The sequence below is a fragment of the Besnoitia besnoiti genome, chromosome XII, assembly GCF_002563875.1.
Source record: "Besnoitia besnoiti strain Bb-Ger1 chromosome XII, whole genome shotgun sequence".
NCBI classification, from domain to species: domain Eukaryota; phylum Apicomplexa; class Conoidasida; order Eucoccidiorida; family Sarcocystidae; genus Besnoitia; species Besnoitia besnoiti.
In genome coordinates this window covers 500,823-517,840 of record NC_042367.1, presented here as the reverse complement: position 1 = coordinate 517,840, position 17,018 = coordinate 500,823, and the positions used below count along the sequence as shown (strand labels likewise).

Genomic DNA, 17,018 nt, shown 5'->3' with positions numbered 1-17,018 from the left:
GTCGTCTGCAGACTCTGCTTGCCTCTTGGTGTACCCAGTCTGACCACGTACGTGCTTGTCGTTGTGTGTTGACTGTTTTCCGCTTCCATTGTAGTCGTCCCCGCGTCAGTCTCTGCGACCCCGGCGGAACACGCCGACGCCGTACGTTTGCGGAGGCACAATTGAACGTCTTTTTCCTCGTCTGCTAATTCCGCTGCTCTCTCGCCTTTTGCGGGACTTGAGAAAGCCGCATAAGCGTTCATTCCCTCCCGGGCATGATGGCCCCATGACATTTGTCTGTTCTCTCACTGCGGCCTTTGGCATGAGCTCTTTCGTTTGCCTCGCTTTGGTCCCTCTTAGGGTTACGGTGCCTCGACGCATTTTGTGTCTGAGAGTCTCTTCAGCGCGTCGTGCTGTTCCCCTTTTCTCGTGCTCGGCAGTGCCTGGCCTCTGACGGCGCCGTTCACCTCGGTTTCTGCCGGCCCTCTGTCTGGGCATCGTCTGGTTGCCGCCCTCCCGCAGGGCTAGGCGTTGCGTCACGCGGCGTCCTTCTCAGCCCCTGAGCCCTTTGCCTCTTCGTCTGCCGCTGCTTGCGCGCTCCGCGTCAATCCTTCGCTGTGTCGCCATGCGCCTCCTTCCCCCTCTCCGCCATGAATATCATCGAGGCGTACAGGCACCAGGTCGGTGGGCACTCGCGCTTGATGAAGCCGCGGGACTCCTCGAAGGTCTACAAGCCTCTGATTGAAAATGAGTATCGCTTCTACGAGAAGCTCTCCGCCCTGGGAGCCTCGAACGCCGAGTCCGGGCCTCTCCACATTTTGAAAAAGTTCGTCCCGCACTACTACGGCGTCACAGAGGTCTGTCTCCGCGCGGAATTCCAAAAAGTTGAGGATCCCCCGGGCGCGATCCGCACGCCGCTCCCTGACAGCAACGAACCCGTCGCCGCCGCCTCCGCAGCGCCCTCTGCGGCGGCTGCCGCGACGAAGGGCAGCTCAGAGAGGCCGCGCGAGGCTGCGGGCGCCGCCGAGCAAGGGAGAAGGGCTGAGGCCGCTGCGCCTGGGGATCAAGAGCTGCAGGTGAGCAGGACGCCTGCGGCGGCGCGGCAGTGGGAGGCTGCGGCCGGCGGAAAAGGCAGCCAGTCAGCTGTCGGGTCGGGTTGTGGCTCGGCTGAGCCCGTCGAGGACGGAGGCGGCGAGTCGCGAAAGCGCTCGACGAATCATCGCGATGATCACAGGCGAGCCACAGACCATGGCTGTGCGTTCGAGCCTCTGAAGGCGCTCGCGGAGCGCGACAACGACGCGCTCCTTACCGGCTTGCAATGGTCGCTGACTTCGCCGCTTCCTTCGTCTTCAGAAGTTTCCTCCCTCCTCTCGCGCCCAAGCAGTTGCGCGCCAAGCTCTCTCTACGCTCAGGCTTCCTCGGAACCTGCTATACCGGCCCCCTCGTCCCCCTTAGCGTCTGCGACCTCAGCTTCATCGTCGGCTTCTGCTTCTTCGTCATCTCCTGCTTCTTCTGCATCGCTGTCTTCTTCCTCTTCGTCGTCCTCTGCGTCTTCAGCGTCGTCTGCTGCCGCTTCCTCTGCGGTGAAGTCGGAGCGAGGCTCGACAGTGAGCGGCCAGCTGCGGCACATCGTGCTCGAGGACTTGGTCTACGGCTTCAAGAAGCCGTGCGTGTTGGACATCAAGATGGGAAAGCGCCAGCGGAAAGTCGGTGCTTCGCCCGAAAAAGAGAAACGGCAACTCGAAAAAAGCCTGAAAACCACAAGCCACGAGCTCGGCTTTCGTCTCTGCGGCTGCCAGGTAAACACGCCAGCACTCGCTGCACCAGGCATACACCAGTTCTAATCTTACGAAATAAGTCAGGAATCATGTCCAAATACCAAGATCGATAACTTGGGCAGACACGTAAATGAAGTTTCGCTCAATCGTAAAGAACTCGACGTACGAATATGTGTGGCCGTGGACGTTTTGCCTGAGGATGGCGGTGCCTGTCTCACTAGACAGGCACCGCCATCCTTGATAACATAAATACCAACAAACCACCGGTTGTGGATGGGATTACTTGTAACACCGCATAATATGCTAAAAAGTACCATTCAGGTACGATATGAAGCGTGGGCTGTCTGCCCGCGTGCAACCACGCGTGCTCATATACCTCCTTCGAGAGCTTTTCTGAGCGGTTGTTCCCTGCGACGCACTCGCGCACATATGTATAGGCATACCTAGACATATATATATATATATATATATATATATATATATATATATATATATATATATATATATATACATATGTCTAGATATATATGTATATATATGTATGCGTGTAGATATTCGCTATGAATCAATAGAACGTGCTGTAAATCGCCCGCAGCTCCGTAGCCGTTTCCGCGTCGTTTTCGCGAGGCGCCGCAATGGTTGCGCTGCGTACCTGTGCGTGCTGCCTCTAATGGTTTGCTTTTCCGCGGGCTTCTCGGTTCGAGGCTTTGCGCGCGTCCGCGTGTGCTCCACTGCGGCGTCTGCAGTACTACAACAAGAAGACCGACACGCTGTGCTACCGGGACAAGTACTGGGGCCGGAAGCTCACCAAAGGTCAGTTTTAGCGAGGCATCCTGCGCACTGACCGGCGAAGAAGCTTGTCACCAGGGTTGAGGGTTCAGGGTTCAAAGCTGCGCCCTTCGATTCTCTTCGATTCCCTTTGGCTCACTGCCCTCTCCCGGTCGGCTATTGCTCTTCTGTGGGGTTGGGGTTTCTCTGGCCGCCTCCGCGGTGTCGTGTGTCGCGCCTCCCAGCCACTCGCAGCGGTTACGACAGAACGCATCAATCTTTCGCCTTTTACTAAAGAATGCCGTGTCGTCTCCGCATTAAATGCGTCTGATATTACACCTCAGAGAGTACTGAAGACGACTCCGGTCATGAGATGCAGACAAAGTCGAAACGGAACTGTACCTTTTCGAGACTAGTCAGTGTGGGACTTTCCGTCGCGCGCGCGAGAGAGAGAGAGGCGCGCCGCCACTGGGAGCGTGAGCGGCGGCGAGCGCAGGCTGCCTCGGATGTGAGATCACGCATGCTGTGCGCGTGTTTACTTTTAGCCTGTCGCCTCATCGGGGCTTGGCTGCGTTATGCGCCGGCGCGTTGCCTGCAGAGAAAGTCCCCAACGCGATTAGGCAGTGGTTCTGGAACGGCTCCACGCTCTATGTGGAGTTGATACCCGTCCTGCTCGAGAAGCTCGACATGTTTTACAGCTGTAAGTGGCGAGAGGCACCCATGCATGCGTGGTGTGAGCCTTTTCCGTTCTCATGAGCGTTCGCTCGCTGTGGCTCAAGTGTCGTTTCTCGTTTGGCCCCCGCTCCTTTGCCCTCTTCTTGAGTGGGAGGTTTCTCAGTGGCGCCGCCTGTCACATATGCAGCCTCGCGTCGCCGCCGTCAGACATGCCTCTCTTCGGCGCTCGGCGAGGAGGGCCTCCATGCGGACCTCTGCGCGTTGCGGTTTCTGGTTCTGTGTGCAGGCGTTGCGCAGCTGAAGCACTACCGCTTTTGGTCTTCCTCGCTTCTCCTGGTTTACGACGGCGGCCTGTGTGACCCGGAGGAGCGGAAGAACTCGCTCGACATTCGCATGATCGACTTCGCCAACACAATCTACCTCAGAGGTGCGTTTCGCGTCGGCTCGCCCCTTTCGTCTGCGCGGCGGAGACCTGGGCGCCTGCAGATTGCGCGCTGGCGTTGCCTGCATGTATTCCACACGCTCATCTTCTCCTGGCGCATGTCTACCTGCGCATATGCATAGTCACACGTGTGTCGCGGCATCGGCTGCTTGGATTGCTCCCGTGGCCTCTCTACGTATACATGCACACGTGTATAAATGTATGTAGATAATGTATATATATGTATCTGTATATATACAAATATATATTAGAACAGAGGTTCGGAATACAGTGTGTGCAGATCTGCTGGCGTGCTGGACGTCGTCGCGGCTCGCCGTGGGAGGGCTGAGGAAGCCACACGGGTTCGTAAGTTCCTTCAAAGATGACGGGTCATGTTTGTGAGGCGCGCGTGCATGTGCACCTCGCAGACAACCCCGCGCCGGACGAAGAGTATCTTTTTGGGCTCCGAAACCTGATTGGCGGCCTGCATGCGCTGCTGACGTACGTGGCTGCCGGCCCCCCGGACGCCTGCATGCAGCCCCCGCCGTGGCCTTCGTCGCCGCAGCCGTCCTCGGCGGCGACGAAGGCGGCGCTGTGTCTGTCAGCGGCATCGCTATCCGCCGCCTCGGTGTCGCCCGCAGCCGTGTCCGCTGCGACGCCGTCGACGCAGGCGAGCGGTTCCTCGCGAAGTCAGGGAACGACGGGCGCGCGAGACCCGGAGCGGGCGCGGCGCGACGGTCCCGAAACCCACAGCACAGCGGCGGGAGGTCACACGAAGGCCGACGATGCCTGCAGGCTGCCTGCTCTCACCCGACGCCGCACGGGCGAGCTGCTGACTCCAGGCGGGGGGCCGCCGGTAAGCTGGAAATCCGAGGTGCCCGCCGGTGCCTCGCCGGCGACGAAGGACAGAGAGGCGGAGGACCCGAAGATAAGCGGAACGCGGAAGTTGCGCAGCGGCAGCAGTCAGAGTAGCAGCAGCAGCTTTAGCTACAGCAGGAGGCCGTTGTCGACAGCGGAGCGCGTCAGAAGGTCTCATGAGGCCAGGGGACGTCACGACGAGGAGAACGGGGAGGACGAGCAAGTAGATGGAAGGGACGCGGTGCTGGACCGAAGAGCGGAGGATGTCGCACTAGCCAAGCAGTCGAGGAGGCAGGAAGCAGCATCGTCTTTGCGGCAAGACAGCAAGCATCGCAGCGAGCACGGGCTCCGTGAGAAGGACAGAAGCCACGAAGCCTCGGTGGAACAAGAAGGCTACACCTCGGGGGCCCCGTTCACAGCGAACGTGCCAGCGTATGACAGGCGGGAAAAGCGCCGGTCGGGACGCACACCCGACTCGTCCGCTGTACGTGTACATCAGCCGCCCGTGCAGGCGAGGACTGAACCGGCGACTTCGCCGAGTTCCTGCGGTCCTGTCGTCGAGCTACGTCCCAGGTTGCCCTCTCAAAGAGAGGCGCCTCTGCCTCATCCGGCCGATATCGAAACGCCTCCAGGCAGACGCAGCAGCGCGCTCGCTGCGTCAGAGAGCGACACGTGGGGTCGAGAGGGGTGTGACGAAGTTGCGCGGAGCGAGGTGTGGTCGCGGAAAGCAGAGGTCTATGAGGAGAGGATCCCAACGCGCTCGCCGGCATCGCGCCAGTCAGCCGCTACAAGTGAAACCGAGAGAGTGCACAGCTATTTGCAGCTCTACGCGGCGCGCGCACGACGACGTGGTGACAAGGATGTCGAGCGAGATCCTCCACAGGGCGACGTGTGCACGCCGAAGGTCAGCGGGGCGGCGCCTCCCGGTGTTGGCGGCACCACGCCCTCTGCACGTGGACCGAGACCCGCGGCGGCGCGCTCTGGAGCGGCAACGCCTCTCCCCCCACCAAGCGCACACGTTTCCGCTTCCCCATCGGACAGGTCGCGCATGCCGGAACTGATGGGGTACGCCGGCATCGCTGCGCGGAGGGTCTCTGTGCACTTGCGCCCGCAGGAGCGGAGGCGCGCGGCCCCGGATCGCAGGCCGGCGTGCTTTTTGGAGGATGTCAAGGCGGGTCCCGACCCCTTTGCGTGCTCATCGTCTTCCTCGCCTAGCGATCAAAATGTCTCAATCGCGTATTCCAAGAAAGCCGCTCAACGCGAGAGACGCCAGCCCCCCCCCCCAGTCCTTCTCAATGCGCGCAGCCGCGGCTGCAACTCGCGGCGAGGCGACGCGCGAATCCGCGCACCGACGACGCCTTGCGAGGGGAGCGGCAACCGGCAGACAGAGACGCCGGAGGCGCGACAGGGCCTTCGAAAGCGGCGCCTGCCTTCGGCAAGGGGCCGCCGGAGTGGGAGGAGGGCTTTGCTGGAGGAAGAAGAGCGAACCCTCGCCCTTGCCGCCTCGGCGGAGGCTCGACGCAGCCGCGCCGACCCTCGAGGTGCCCGAAGCGGCTGCATCGCGTCTGCCATCTCCGTCGCCTGCGGAACTTGCGCCGTCGGGTGACGCCTTCTCGGCGTCTTCGCGCGTGGCATCGGAGAGCGCGGCTGCCCCTCCTTACGTTTTCGACGCGAGCGATGAGGAGAGTCGCCCGGCGCCGCCGCCTCCGGCGGAGGCGGACGTTTTTGCAGAACCAGAGGCTGCGCCGGGTTCGTCTGGGACGGCATTCAGAGTCGCTGGGTCCCCGGCTGCGCGATCGGTTTCGCCCACGGCGTCGCCTGCGATTTCGATCTTTTACCGACCAGAGAGAGAGCTTCTGTCCATTTTGGAAACGCACAGCCGCGACGCAGCCCACGCGCGATCGGGTGGGCAAGACGGCGCTGTACGTACACCCGGTGCCGAGGGGGAGACGACGCATGCGGAGCCGCGGAGGCAGCCGCCGCACCGCGCCGTTGCCGAAAAGCAAACAGGGGAAGAAAGCGGCCAACAGCACAGAGGGCACGTGGAAAAGAGGTCGGGCGGCGCAGGCGACATTCCTGTCCCTGCTGAGAGAGCCGACACACGCTGCGCGGGGGAGCGCAGCCGCGCAGCTCCCCCCAGCGAAGCGCGCGAAGCGGAGGAAGCAGCGAGCCGCCGTGCGGCTGAAGAGCGCACGCGACTTTCTCCGGGTCAGGCGACGGCTGCGACGGAAGGCGAGGCCGACTGGGGGTGGACGCGAGAGGCGAAAGCGGTTCGAGTGGCACCCAGCGATCCCCAAGAGAGGGAGCAGAGTCCTGACATCGAGACGAAGACGAAGTACCGCGCTCACGAAGGACGAGCTGAGCCGCGCGTTGCTGAAGCCGAGAGGGCCGAGGCGCCGGTGGTTGCCGCCGGCGAATCCGCGGCGACCGCGGGGATCGCGCCCGACACCAATGCGACAGGAGACGAACGGGGAGACGCCGCCGCACTCGCGTCGGAGCCGGAAGGGCTCAAGTGGAGGAAGGCGAGCGGGGCCCTGGGGCGCCAGGCAGTCGCGGGCGCCGAGCGAGGGGAAGGCGAGGAAGGGACGACCAAAGGCTGTAGAGGAGACGAGAGTGAAGCCAGTCTAGGACACCAGCGAGTGTGCACGGAGAGCGACACACTCGCCGAAGAGCGTCCGCGCAACAATGAGCCAAGTCGTGGTTGGGCGGCGGCGCTGGATGCCTTCGCGGCCGCACGCGCACCGCAGGCCCAAGGAGCGCAGACGCGGCTCGATGGCGAGCGTGAAGCAGCGCCTCAGAGGCGCGACGAGACGCTTTCGAGTCGCCAGGCGCCAAACGAAGCGCCGTCTACTCCGCATTTGGCGTCGCAGCTTGCGTGGGAGCGTGGGTACCCCCCGCGAGAAGGACAGGTTCGCGAGGAGACACCTGCGAGAGCTGGAGCTGTCTCGCGCGCGCCTCAGGAAGGCCAGGCGACCTCCCCACTGCCGAAATGCAAAGCAGACTCCCAGGTGCCCGGTGCGACGCGACCGCGCGACGGTGAGGAGGCTGGCGGAGGCTGCGAGGCAGCCGAGGTCCAGAATGAACGCGATCGCACAGCCGCGGAGGCTGACGGGATAACTGAGGCGCGCGACGGGAGAAGCCGACGGGCTCCGGCGGCGTCGCCGCACCGCCTCTGGGAGTCGCGGGGGGGAGCAGCCGAGGGCGAGGCGGCCTGGAGCGGGGCAGGGGGCGAACGGCAACGCGAAAAGACTGACCAGAGGGCAGATCAGGCCGCGGTCGCGGCGCAGGAGACAGGAAGACGCGGTGGAACGCCCTTGAGTCTTTTTGAGGCGCGTACGCCTCTCGCATCGCAACTAGCGGATCCGTCGTGTGGATCCGCGCGCTCCCCCCCGGCCTTTGTTGTGCAGCACGCCGGTGCTGCGTCGCCACTCTCGACGCATTCGTCCTCCGTGGCGGCTTCCCTGACTTCGCCTGCGTCGCGCTCTCTAGCGAGTCCGCGGGCGGCAGGGCCGAGCCTTCTTCTCTCCTTTCCGGCTGTCGCCCAGGAAGTCGAGTATTCGCCGAGTGCCCTACCCGGAGCCGAAGCGAGTCACGGCGGAATGGGCTCTTTCGCGCCCACTGCGCTGTTCAGGTCAGTCCATGTTGATGATGCCTGCGCGTGGCTTGGCAAGGCACCAGGCGTAGGCGGCGTCCGCCACCGCGTTGCCTCCGTCCCTACGTAAATATATATATACGTTTATATATATATATATTGTAGATACAGTTGTGTGATTTCAGGCATGCGTAAGTCTGGTCTTCCTCTGCGGTATGGAGTAGACTCTTGTGGAAATGGGGTTTCTCGTACGTGGCTGTATGATCTTGTGCTTGGAGACACGTGGGACACGCACTTCCGCCGCCGCACGCGCATGCCCATGTTTACCCATATATACATATGTATATATGTATATGTAAACGTCTATTTATACCTATATATTTACATATATCTGCATAATTCTTGTCTGTACCCCACTGGAGTGCTGAAGACAGCTAAAAGTGTTGGAATTCAATGCCACCGTAATCATATTTGCTTGAAAGCTGTAGGTATCATAACTGTTGGTTTAGTATAGACATAGAGCCGAGCCGCTATGCTTCAGTGGTGTGTGTCCCTGGAGTCAGCCTGGGTGTCGCTTCGTGTGCGTTTGGTCTGTTCAGGCGCTCGCTGTCGGCGCCGAATTTGCGGCGGCTGAACGACAGGCGAGTCTCTTTCATGCCTCACTGCGATTGGGTTGGTTTCCCCGCGGGCCTCTACGCGACGCTGGTGAGCTCGGGGCGCGCAAACCTGATGCAGTCCGTGTATGGCTACGTGAGCGTCTTGGGCAGCTCGGCGTCGAGCGACTTCGAAAGCAGTTCCTACTCCAGCGAGGAAGAGGAGGGAGTGGAGGAAGGAGGACGCCGCACCGAAGAGCCCGCTGAGACGCGCGGTCACGCGACAGCGGACGACGCGAGGTCGCGATCGGGGTCGATGTCTTCAGCCGGATCGGCGTGGGGGGGCGACAGGACGCGCATGCGATTCAGGTGCTCGACGGACTCTGGATTTTCGTCCTCCTTTTCTTCCGGAGACGAAGAGGAGCTCCAGGCGCCGCCCACAGCCGCCTCGCACGACGACGCGGGCTACGACGCCGGGGACGACCTGGCGAAGCGCCGCGGGGGACACAGGGCCGCCGCCGGAGCCTCCAGGGCCGCACAGGGCACCGCGCGGAAGGCGCGGGGGGGCGCCAAGTTGGCGGCGGGAGCTGGAGGGAGAGGGCCTTCTCGGCTCTCGAGGGGGCGGGACGACGAGGAGGCGTCTTGTGAGAGGACGCGGACAGCCGCCGAGCAGCGGAAGAATGCAGAGCTGTCGTCGTCGGCGGCTCTCAGAACCTCCAGAGACCGCAATGGGCGGCAGCAGATCCGGGGCTTGCAGGAGGGGACGGCCCGCGGGGCGGCGGGAAGGGACTCGCACGCTTCGCGGTTGTCGCTGCTTCGCGGAGGCGATACGCGGCGTGATGATACGAACCGTGTCGTTGCCGCCGCGCCTTTAGCGAGCCGACGAAGCCGCGAGCGACTGCCACAGGCGGGCGCCGCAGAAGACGGCGACCGAGAGGGAGGGGGGGCACAGGCGCTGCCAGCCGCGCAAGGCCTTGCGGCGCGGCTTCGCTCTGCCGGCCGACGAGTGCCTCGGCAGTGGGAGCAAGGCGAGAGACTTTCAGAGTCCGACCTGTCGAGCGATGCCTCAGGCGTATTTCCTCTACATGAAGAAGAAGAAGAGGGAGATTCTGCGCGGGGAACCAGCGACGAGCGGCTTCCGGAAGAGGCTGGAAGGTGTGGGGGGCGGGCCGTCTGCAGCGGCGCCCTGAGAGGACGCGAGACGAAACGAGAGCTAGCCAGCCGACGCGACGGCTCGCGGTCGCTGCGCAGTACGACGAGTAGTCCCGGTGTTGCGCCGTCGCCCTCGCAGAAGCTCTTAGCCGCCGACGAGGAAGGCGGAGACGATCGGGTGCTGTTTGACTGCAGTACGTCGCTTCCCAGGTGGCGGCGCTATTCCGCCTCTGAGCGGGCGACAGACGGCAGGGGGCGCGACCGAGGCCCAGACGCCGCCTCGCCGCAGTCCGTCTCGTTGCGCCGCGAGCCGCGAGGCCGGGGCGGAGGGTCGGTGGGGAAGGCCGAAGGCGCGCGAGGCACGCGGCAAAGCTGCGACGCGGGGAGGAGGCTGCCCGCGCGAAGCCGCGAAGGCCGAGAAGGGAGCCGGCCGGAGTCGGGGTCGGGGGCGCAGGGGGGGCTCGCAGGCGAGAGAGGGAGAGACGCCCATCGCCGCCGGGAGCACCCAGGGCAACAGGCCCGCGAAGGAGGGGCGCGACGCAAGGAGGAACGCAGGAGTGTCGGCAGCCATGGGGCTACGTCACGGTATCCGTTCGATCTGCGGCTGGCGGCTGGTGTTCCGCCGTGGTGGATGTACGCCGTGTCGCCGTGGATGGCAAGCCAGCTGCCATCGCCCTCGCGGTCGAGGAGCACTTCGCTCCGGCCCGGTTTTTGCTCTTCGCCGGCGCTTTGCTCGGCTAGGCAGCAGCCCTCGGTTCCGTACGCGTGTCCGCTGTATGATCGAGACGCTGCCTCGCTGCACGCTTGCTACTACGACCCGCCAGGGCCCTCGCAGACGACTGCACACGTCCCGCAGTCGTTTTCCTCGGCGTCCCCGTGCTCGTCGCCGGCGTCGAGCTGTCCCTCTTCGGCCTCCTCCTCCTTCGCGACGTCGCTGTCTCCCCCGGTGCTGAGCTTCTCAGGCGCCTCGCCCGAGACGCGGAGCTCAGCCGCGAAGCACCGGGGGCCTGCGGACGCTGGCGACCGGGAGGCGGCCCTCGGGGACAGCCAGCCCGCGCTGCAGTCGCCGCCTTCGCCGCCGTCTGCGTACCTCCATGCCCACCACAGCGGCCGCGGCGGCGGCCCGTCGCTGCCATTCCCCTTTCTTCCGCCGCTGGCTTCCACCGCCGCGCAGGCCCCCCCACTCGGCGCGCCGCCAGAGGCCCCCAGGGCGGGTGCGGGGGGGGACTCCTTCGACTACGGAGACAGACTGTGGTGCCCGCGCGCGGCCGCTGTCCCCGTCAGGCGTCTCCGGCCGAAGCGCCGAGAAGCCGGGCGCCGGAAAACGCACTCGAAACGGCGAGGCAGAGACATGATACACGATGGAGCCCCTGCGCGACTCAAGCCGCGTGACCAGCCGCTCCTGGGGTCCTTGCCGCCTGCCCCGCGGCGCCACTCGCTTTCCTCGCTTCACCCTGAAGCCCACCGCTCGCCTCCGGCGCTGCCTGATCCGTTCGCAGCCGCGCTCCAGCGCGCGACACCAGCTGGCGAGCCCCCCGTCCCCCCGTTCTGGGTTCCCGCAGCGAACTCGGCAGGTCTCCCTGCGCACGAGCTCCAGTCGGGCGCCGCGCTGCGACCGCGGCTTGGGCGAGGGCGCGGTGGGACACCCTCGGGGACGGGCGGAGGCGGCAGGGACAGGCGCTCAGTGGCTGCCGCGTCCCCCGCAGGCGGGAGCGGCGAGGAGCCTGACCCGACAGAGGAGGGAAAACCAGACGCGGAGGGGGGACCTCCGAGCGTGTCGTTCGTGTCTTCCCCCTCATCGGTTTCTGGCGACGGCGACCGGTGGCGCCATCAAGGCGAAGATCGGCGCTCGCCGCCGCCGGCGCTTGCTGGGTCTGCAGAAGGACGAGCTTCTTGCGCGTTGGCGAGGGGCGCGTCTGACAAGCGGAAATCCAGAGAGGAGGCGAAGGCTGCGAGATCGGCTTGGGCACCTCAGGGTGGGCAGGAAGGCAGCCACTTCGCAGTCTCGCACGGCAGCCGCGCGACGCCGTCCCCGAGGGGAGAGCGCGCCTCGATGGGGGCCGCGGCGGCTGCACGCGGAGGGCCCGTGCCTCCGCCCTGGACTTGCTGGCCGCCCAGCTGGGCGCCGTTCTCGCTGGACGCGGCCGCCGCACTTCGCGTGGGCCTGGGGCTTGGTCTCGGCATGGGGATGAGCAGCGCGTCGCTGCATGCAGGGCGCGCGGCGCACTTCTCTTCGCTCGATTCGTCCCCCGCCGCGGGCGCGATTCCTCCGTGGTTCCTATATCCACCTCCGGCAGCGTTTCCGCCGTTCGCCGCGTCGCCAGAGCTCCCGCCGGATGAGGGGCGCGAGGCCGCGGGCCGAAAAGGGGATCGCGCCTACGCAGGGTGGCCGCCTCCGGGGGCCTCGTGGGAAGGGCGGGGGGGACATGGAGCCGTGCCGACCTTCCTGGAGTGGATGCTGCATCCGCGCGGAGTTCCGCCGCTGCATGCCGCAGGAGGCGGGGCTCTGGCGGCATCCTCAGGTCGGCGCCGAGTCGGTCGATACAGACGCAGCCGAGTCGCGCCCGCAAGCGGCGGAGACGAAGAGGACGTTCGTGAGCACCGCAGGGAGAGAGAATGCGAGGGAGATGAAGACTCCGATGAACACAGACGCATGCAGAGACACGCCGGCGGTCGGGGCGCCAGGGAGAGGCCCGACTGGGAGGAGACGTTCGAGAGCGGAATCGGATTAGGCGGGCGGAAGCGAGAGGTGAGCAGCGAGGACGAAGCGAGCTGTCGAGAGAGGGCACGAAGAGATGAAGGGGAAGGAAAACGAAGCAGAGTGAGACGAGGCGGTGAAGGGGGTTCGTCGCGGAGGGAGGCGTCTGCAGACAGTGGTGATGCGGAGGCTAGGAGAGCGAAGAAAGGCCGAGATGACGCGGCGGGCGTCAGAAAGCACTCAGGGAAAGAAGATGCGGAAGTCAGACCGCGGCGGGGGAGATCCGACGGCGCCGACACAACACTGACGAGAAGCGAGGCTGAGGCGGCAGCGGAGGCGTCAAGGCAGCCTGACAAGGACAGAGCGGCGCGCGAGGGCAGCCGAAGAGAGCAAGACGAAGAGAAAAGAAAGGTGTGAGCGCTGCGGGCGAACCGGTGGATCAGACGCACGGCGAGCGACAACGCTGGTCGACAGAGCGACGCGCGGTCCAGTCGCCCGCGCTCATCGTACTCTGTCGATCCGCGAGAGCCTGCACCCCGTCTCAGCGCAAGACGTCTCGGGTGTGTGTCTGTCTCTCCTCCGACGTGATGTCGATATCCAACACCCTCGCTGTGTGACGCCGTCCAGGGAGGCCGTGAGTGACCTCGTTTGTCTGCATCTAGTTTCGGCGCCCGCGGCTGACTGCAGAATTTTTAACATGCGCACTGAGTCGAAGCCACGCACGCCTATGCGCCATCTGCCACTGCTCAGCTATGGATGACATGTATTTTCGAAAATTGCATGGAGCAAACTCTCACGCGGTGTCGCGAGCCTCGGCGCACGCGTCCCCCGTCTCTATGACTCCTCCAGTAGAGGCGTTCGGTACAAGAGTCTGAACTCTTGCGGAAACGCTGGACTGCAGGAAGCCGCGACTACAGAGACTGCAGTTGGCTCGCATGAAGGCCCGTTTAGGCTGTTTGCAGCGGCCGTTCTGACAAGCAGTTTGGGCGTTCTTCCCAGCAATTCGGGAGCGTACGCCAGAATGCCTCTTCACAGTTTGCAGCATGCATCGGCGGAGAACCGTTGTCAGCAAAGTTGTGACCAACTCCTCCGACGTTCCACTACAGATGGTCATGATAAAAATAAAAACACCGATGTGCATAGAGATGGCGTGAGCGTGGAACGTCAGCGTTGACATGCTTGTTTCGGTCTGGGACGACGCTAAGCGAGCTGAGACTACAACGTCGCTGGGGTGGCAATGTGAAGGGGGACGACCTCTGTCGCCAACTCCCGGGGCCAGCCTCAAAGATGTGTCCCGTCGCGCCCACACAGTTTTGCGGCGACTGCAGACATATTTCGACGCGCGCACACAAAAAACTGTAGGGATGTATATTAGGCAGCAGGCAAGCTAACCCGCCTTTCAGTCGATAGGTGCTGTCAGGCCCAGAGAGGGCACAAATGTCATCATCAAGCAGTTAGGCTGGCCGCTGTACACACTGCAGGCTGGCAAAGATTTGTCGCGCCGCGTCACGCGGTGAACGCGTCGAACTGCATTGATTTCGAAAGCACACGCAGGCATGCACACGCCCACGTACGCTCCCGCACCTGGACGGGGCGAGCCTGGGTCCTACGATCAGACCTAGTCGCGTAATCAATCGAGGCAAGTGAGCGACAGGCGTGTTGCAGCCTGTCACTTCAGCCGAGATGTTAGAACGTCTTCGATGATGATGATGATGCAGCTGTAGGGCTTGGGCACGCCTCTGCCGCGGCGTCGCCCGCATGATAGAGCTTGTAGAAGTACGAATTCGGGTTATCTAGCAGAGTACTCGGTTCACCTATTTCGACGACCCGCGAAGCGTAGAAGGCAATCACGCGGTCGCAGAGAGTCCGCAACGGCTCCATCTTGTGGCTGATCATCAGAACGGTGCAAGGCCTGCAGGCAAGACGGCACACATACACACTGCGAGGCGGAAGGACATGCAGTCAGGGAGATGGCCGCGGGGGAGGACATGTGGGCTTCTGCTACCTGCCGCATCCTCACACGTTTCCAACCCCACGTTGTCGATATACGTATTTACCATCACTCAATTTACGGTTTTTAACACAGTATGCGGCTCGATAGAATCGCATATCTATTCAGCTCTGCTGGCGCATATCGTGGCCGCTTTCAGGGGGCGGATTCCCGTGCTCTAAGTGCTGCCCCCTTCCCCCCCCTGAAGCTTGTCCAGGTGCTGCCTGCCTCACCGGAGCTTGGTCTGAAGAGCATTTGAGATTATGTCTTCGTCCACTTCTGAATCGAATCGGCTGTTCACTTCGTCCAGGCACATGATGGGTGCCCCGCGCAGCAGCGCCCTGCAGAAGCACAAGAGCTGCTGCTGCCCGGGAGACAACCGGATAGTTCCAGGCAGAACATCGTCGTTTCGGCTGCCTTCAACGCCTTTCCCACGCCTGCTGTTCCCTTCACCTCTGTCGTAGTCTCCCGTAGCTTTAGATGCCCGTTTTTCACTTGATACTGCCGATTCGACAGGCCAGGCTTCGCTTCCGGCGACGGTGAAGCTACCGAACTCGCAGCAGTTTCCTGCTGTGGGCGGCATCGGGGAGGCGCCAGAATCAGTCGAAGAGGACGCCGACAGAGACAGACGACGAGGGGCGTAGTCATGAGCGACTGGAGGCGCTGGAACGACGGGAGGCTTTGCAGGGGCAGGACTTAGAGGTGACGACAAGGCGGTCGCGGGCCCGAGACTCTGCTGCAAGTACCCTGAAGGAAGGTGCGGGGAGACCGCGGACGAAGATGAGCAGACAGTCAAAAGTAAAGACCTACAACAGGAATGGTACCTAAAACGGGTACCGTAGATATCCACAGATACCTGGCTTGTGCGAGCCAAGCGTTCATAGCGACGTTGCTTTTTGATCCTTCGATGTCGGCTCTTCCTATCGTCTAGACGCAGAAGTCTCAGAGTGCCGGATTGTTCGCCGCCCAACAGAGAGCGTGAGCTAAGTCTATACGGTCGTGAGACCCAGCCCGCACGCCGCGGCACCACGGCGGCAAGGCATATCGCCGAGACGCTTCAAGGTCAAGCGGAGGTGGCTGAACTGCGTCACACCAGAAACCGATATTCGCAGGCGAGCCTAGCGTGGATGGGCGTCGTCGGTTTGAAACTTACGAGAACCGGTAGAGCTGCGCCGCGACCGCTTTATTCTGAACTCCACAGCTGCGCATTCGCCGCGCGCCGAGATTCGGGTGTCGAGGCCCTGCAGCCACGAGGCGCCGCAAACCGCAGCTCGAATTAGGCGGCCTCGTCACCACCCCTGCGCCTAGGGGATGTGCCCCACGTTGCCGCGGACACCAGGCAAAGAGCTAGCGGGCTTGTTCTGCCACACGCATGCGCCGTTTTCCTAGATGAGCGAGCACGACTTAAGCAACACACGCACGTCCGGTCGCCTAGCAGGACAAGCGGAGAAGCACCCACAGGAGCAATGCCGGCTGCGCGACGCCGAGACGGCAGTCACAGGCAGCTTGAGTGAGTACTTCCATAACAGTAGTGAAGATTGTCGCAGGGCAATCGCGTGCAAACACGTGGCGCACCACGTGCTGGTGAAGCGGTCAGGCAGAGCGTACCCTAATACAGAGCGGATGGAATATGTTGGGGAAACCCACGGCAGGGATACGTCTAGAAACATGCATATGCATATATATGTTGTCTATTTTTATGCGCATGTGTACGAGGGGGGAGTACGCAAGCCAGGCACCAGTCACGCGAATATGCTCGTATGCCTTTATGCATGAAGCATGTATACGTATGTTCAGGGTGTTTGCGGAGCTACGGTCAGGAGCCGGCAGACCGGGTTTGTTGCCTGTGGTGGACGCACATCCGGAAGCGAGAGGACGACATTCGCCAGTTTACACATGTCCAGGATTTTAAAAATCTGCTCGGGCGTCCTCAGCCTCTCTGCATCCAAGTTGCTTCGCAGGGAGCCGGAAAACAGGATTGGACTCTGCGGGACGAGCGCGAGGCGAGAGCGGAGAATGTGCCGCGGCACCCTGCGCGTGTCAACGCCGTCGATTTTTATGCTTCCTGTGTAATTGACCATTCGCGCGAGGGCCAGCAGCAGAGACGACTTCCCGGCGCCCGTCCTGACACGCACACGTAGCAAGAGTAGATAACAGACCGGAGAGACGGCCTATGCGCACGACGTGCCCCAGATGTACAGATCGCAGCCGCAACATCCGACAGAAAAACATTGTCTTCCGTCTGCAGTTGAGACGCGGAATACGTAGGTCTCGCATGACGCGCAGCCGCCGCGGATACCCGCGTGAATGTTTTCCAGCCGACGCACAGGAATGCAGACTAAAGCGGAGCGAGCGTGCGGTTCTCAGTGCCCACACACAGATACAGATTTAGGCATGTCTCGCGAGCAATTCGAACGCCGTCCCGCAGTTCTGACCTGCCCACCACGGCCACCGTTTCTCCTGGGAAAATCGTGAACGTCACGTGGCTCAAGGCAGGCGCCAAGCCTGGGCTGC

At 62.9% G+C, this 17,018-nt stretch overlaps 1 protein-coding gene across 1 annotated transcript; it reads left to right on the top strand.

Annotated features, from left to right (window-relative positions):
* Window positions 1-629: 629 nt before the first annotated feature.
* On the top strand, window positions 630-12,931 carry BESB_022730 (inositol polyphosphate kinase; the record flags this gene model as incomplete). The annotated part of the gene is made up of 7 exons (XM_029360975.1): window positions 630-1,778; window positions 2,504-2,570; window positions 3,124-3,225; window positions 3,487-3,627; window positions 4,050-5,544; window positions 5,726-8,110; window positions 8,671-12,931. 7 exons carry the CDS (start codon window positions 630-632, stop codon window positions 12,929-12,931), a joined length of 9,600 nt encoding a protein of 3,199 aa, XP_029215790.1.
* Window positions 12,932-17,018: the final 4,087 nt, after the last annotated feature.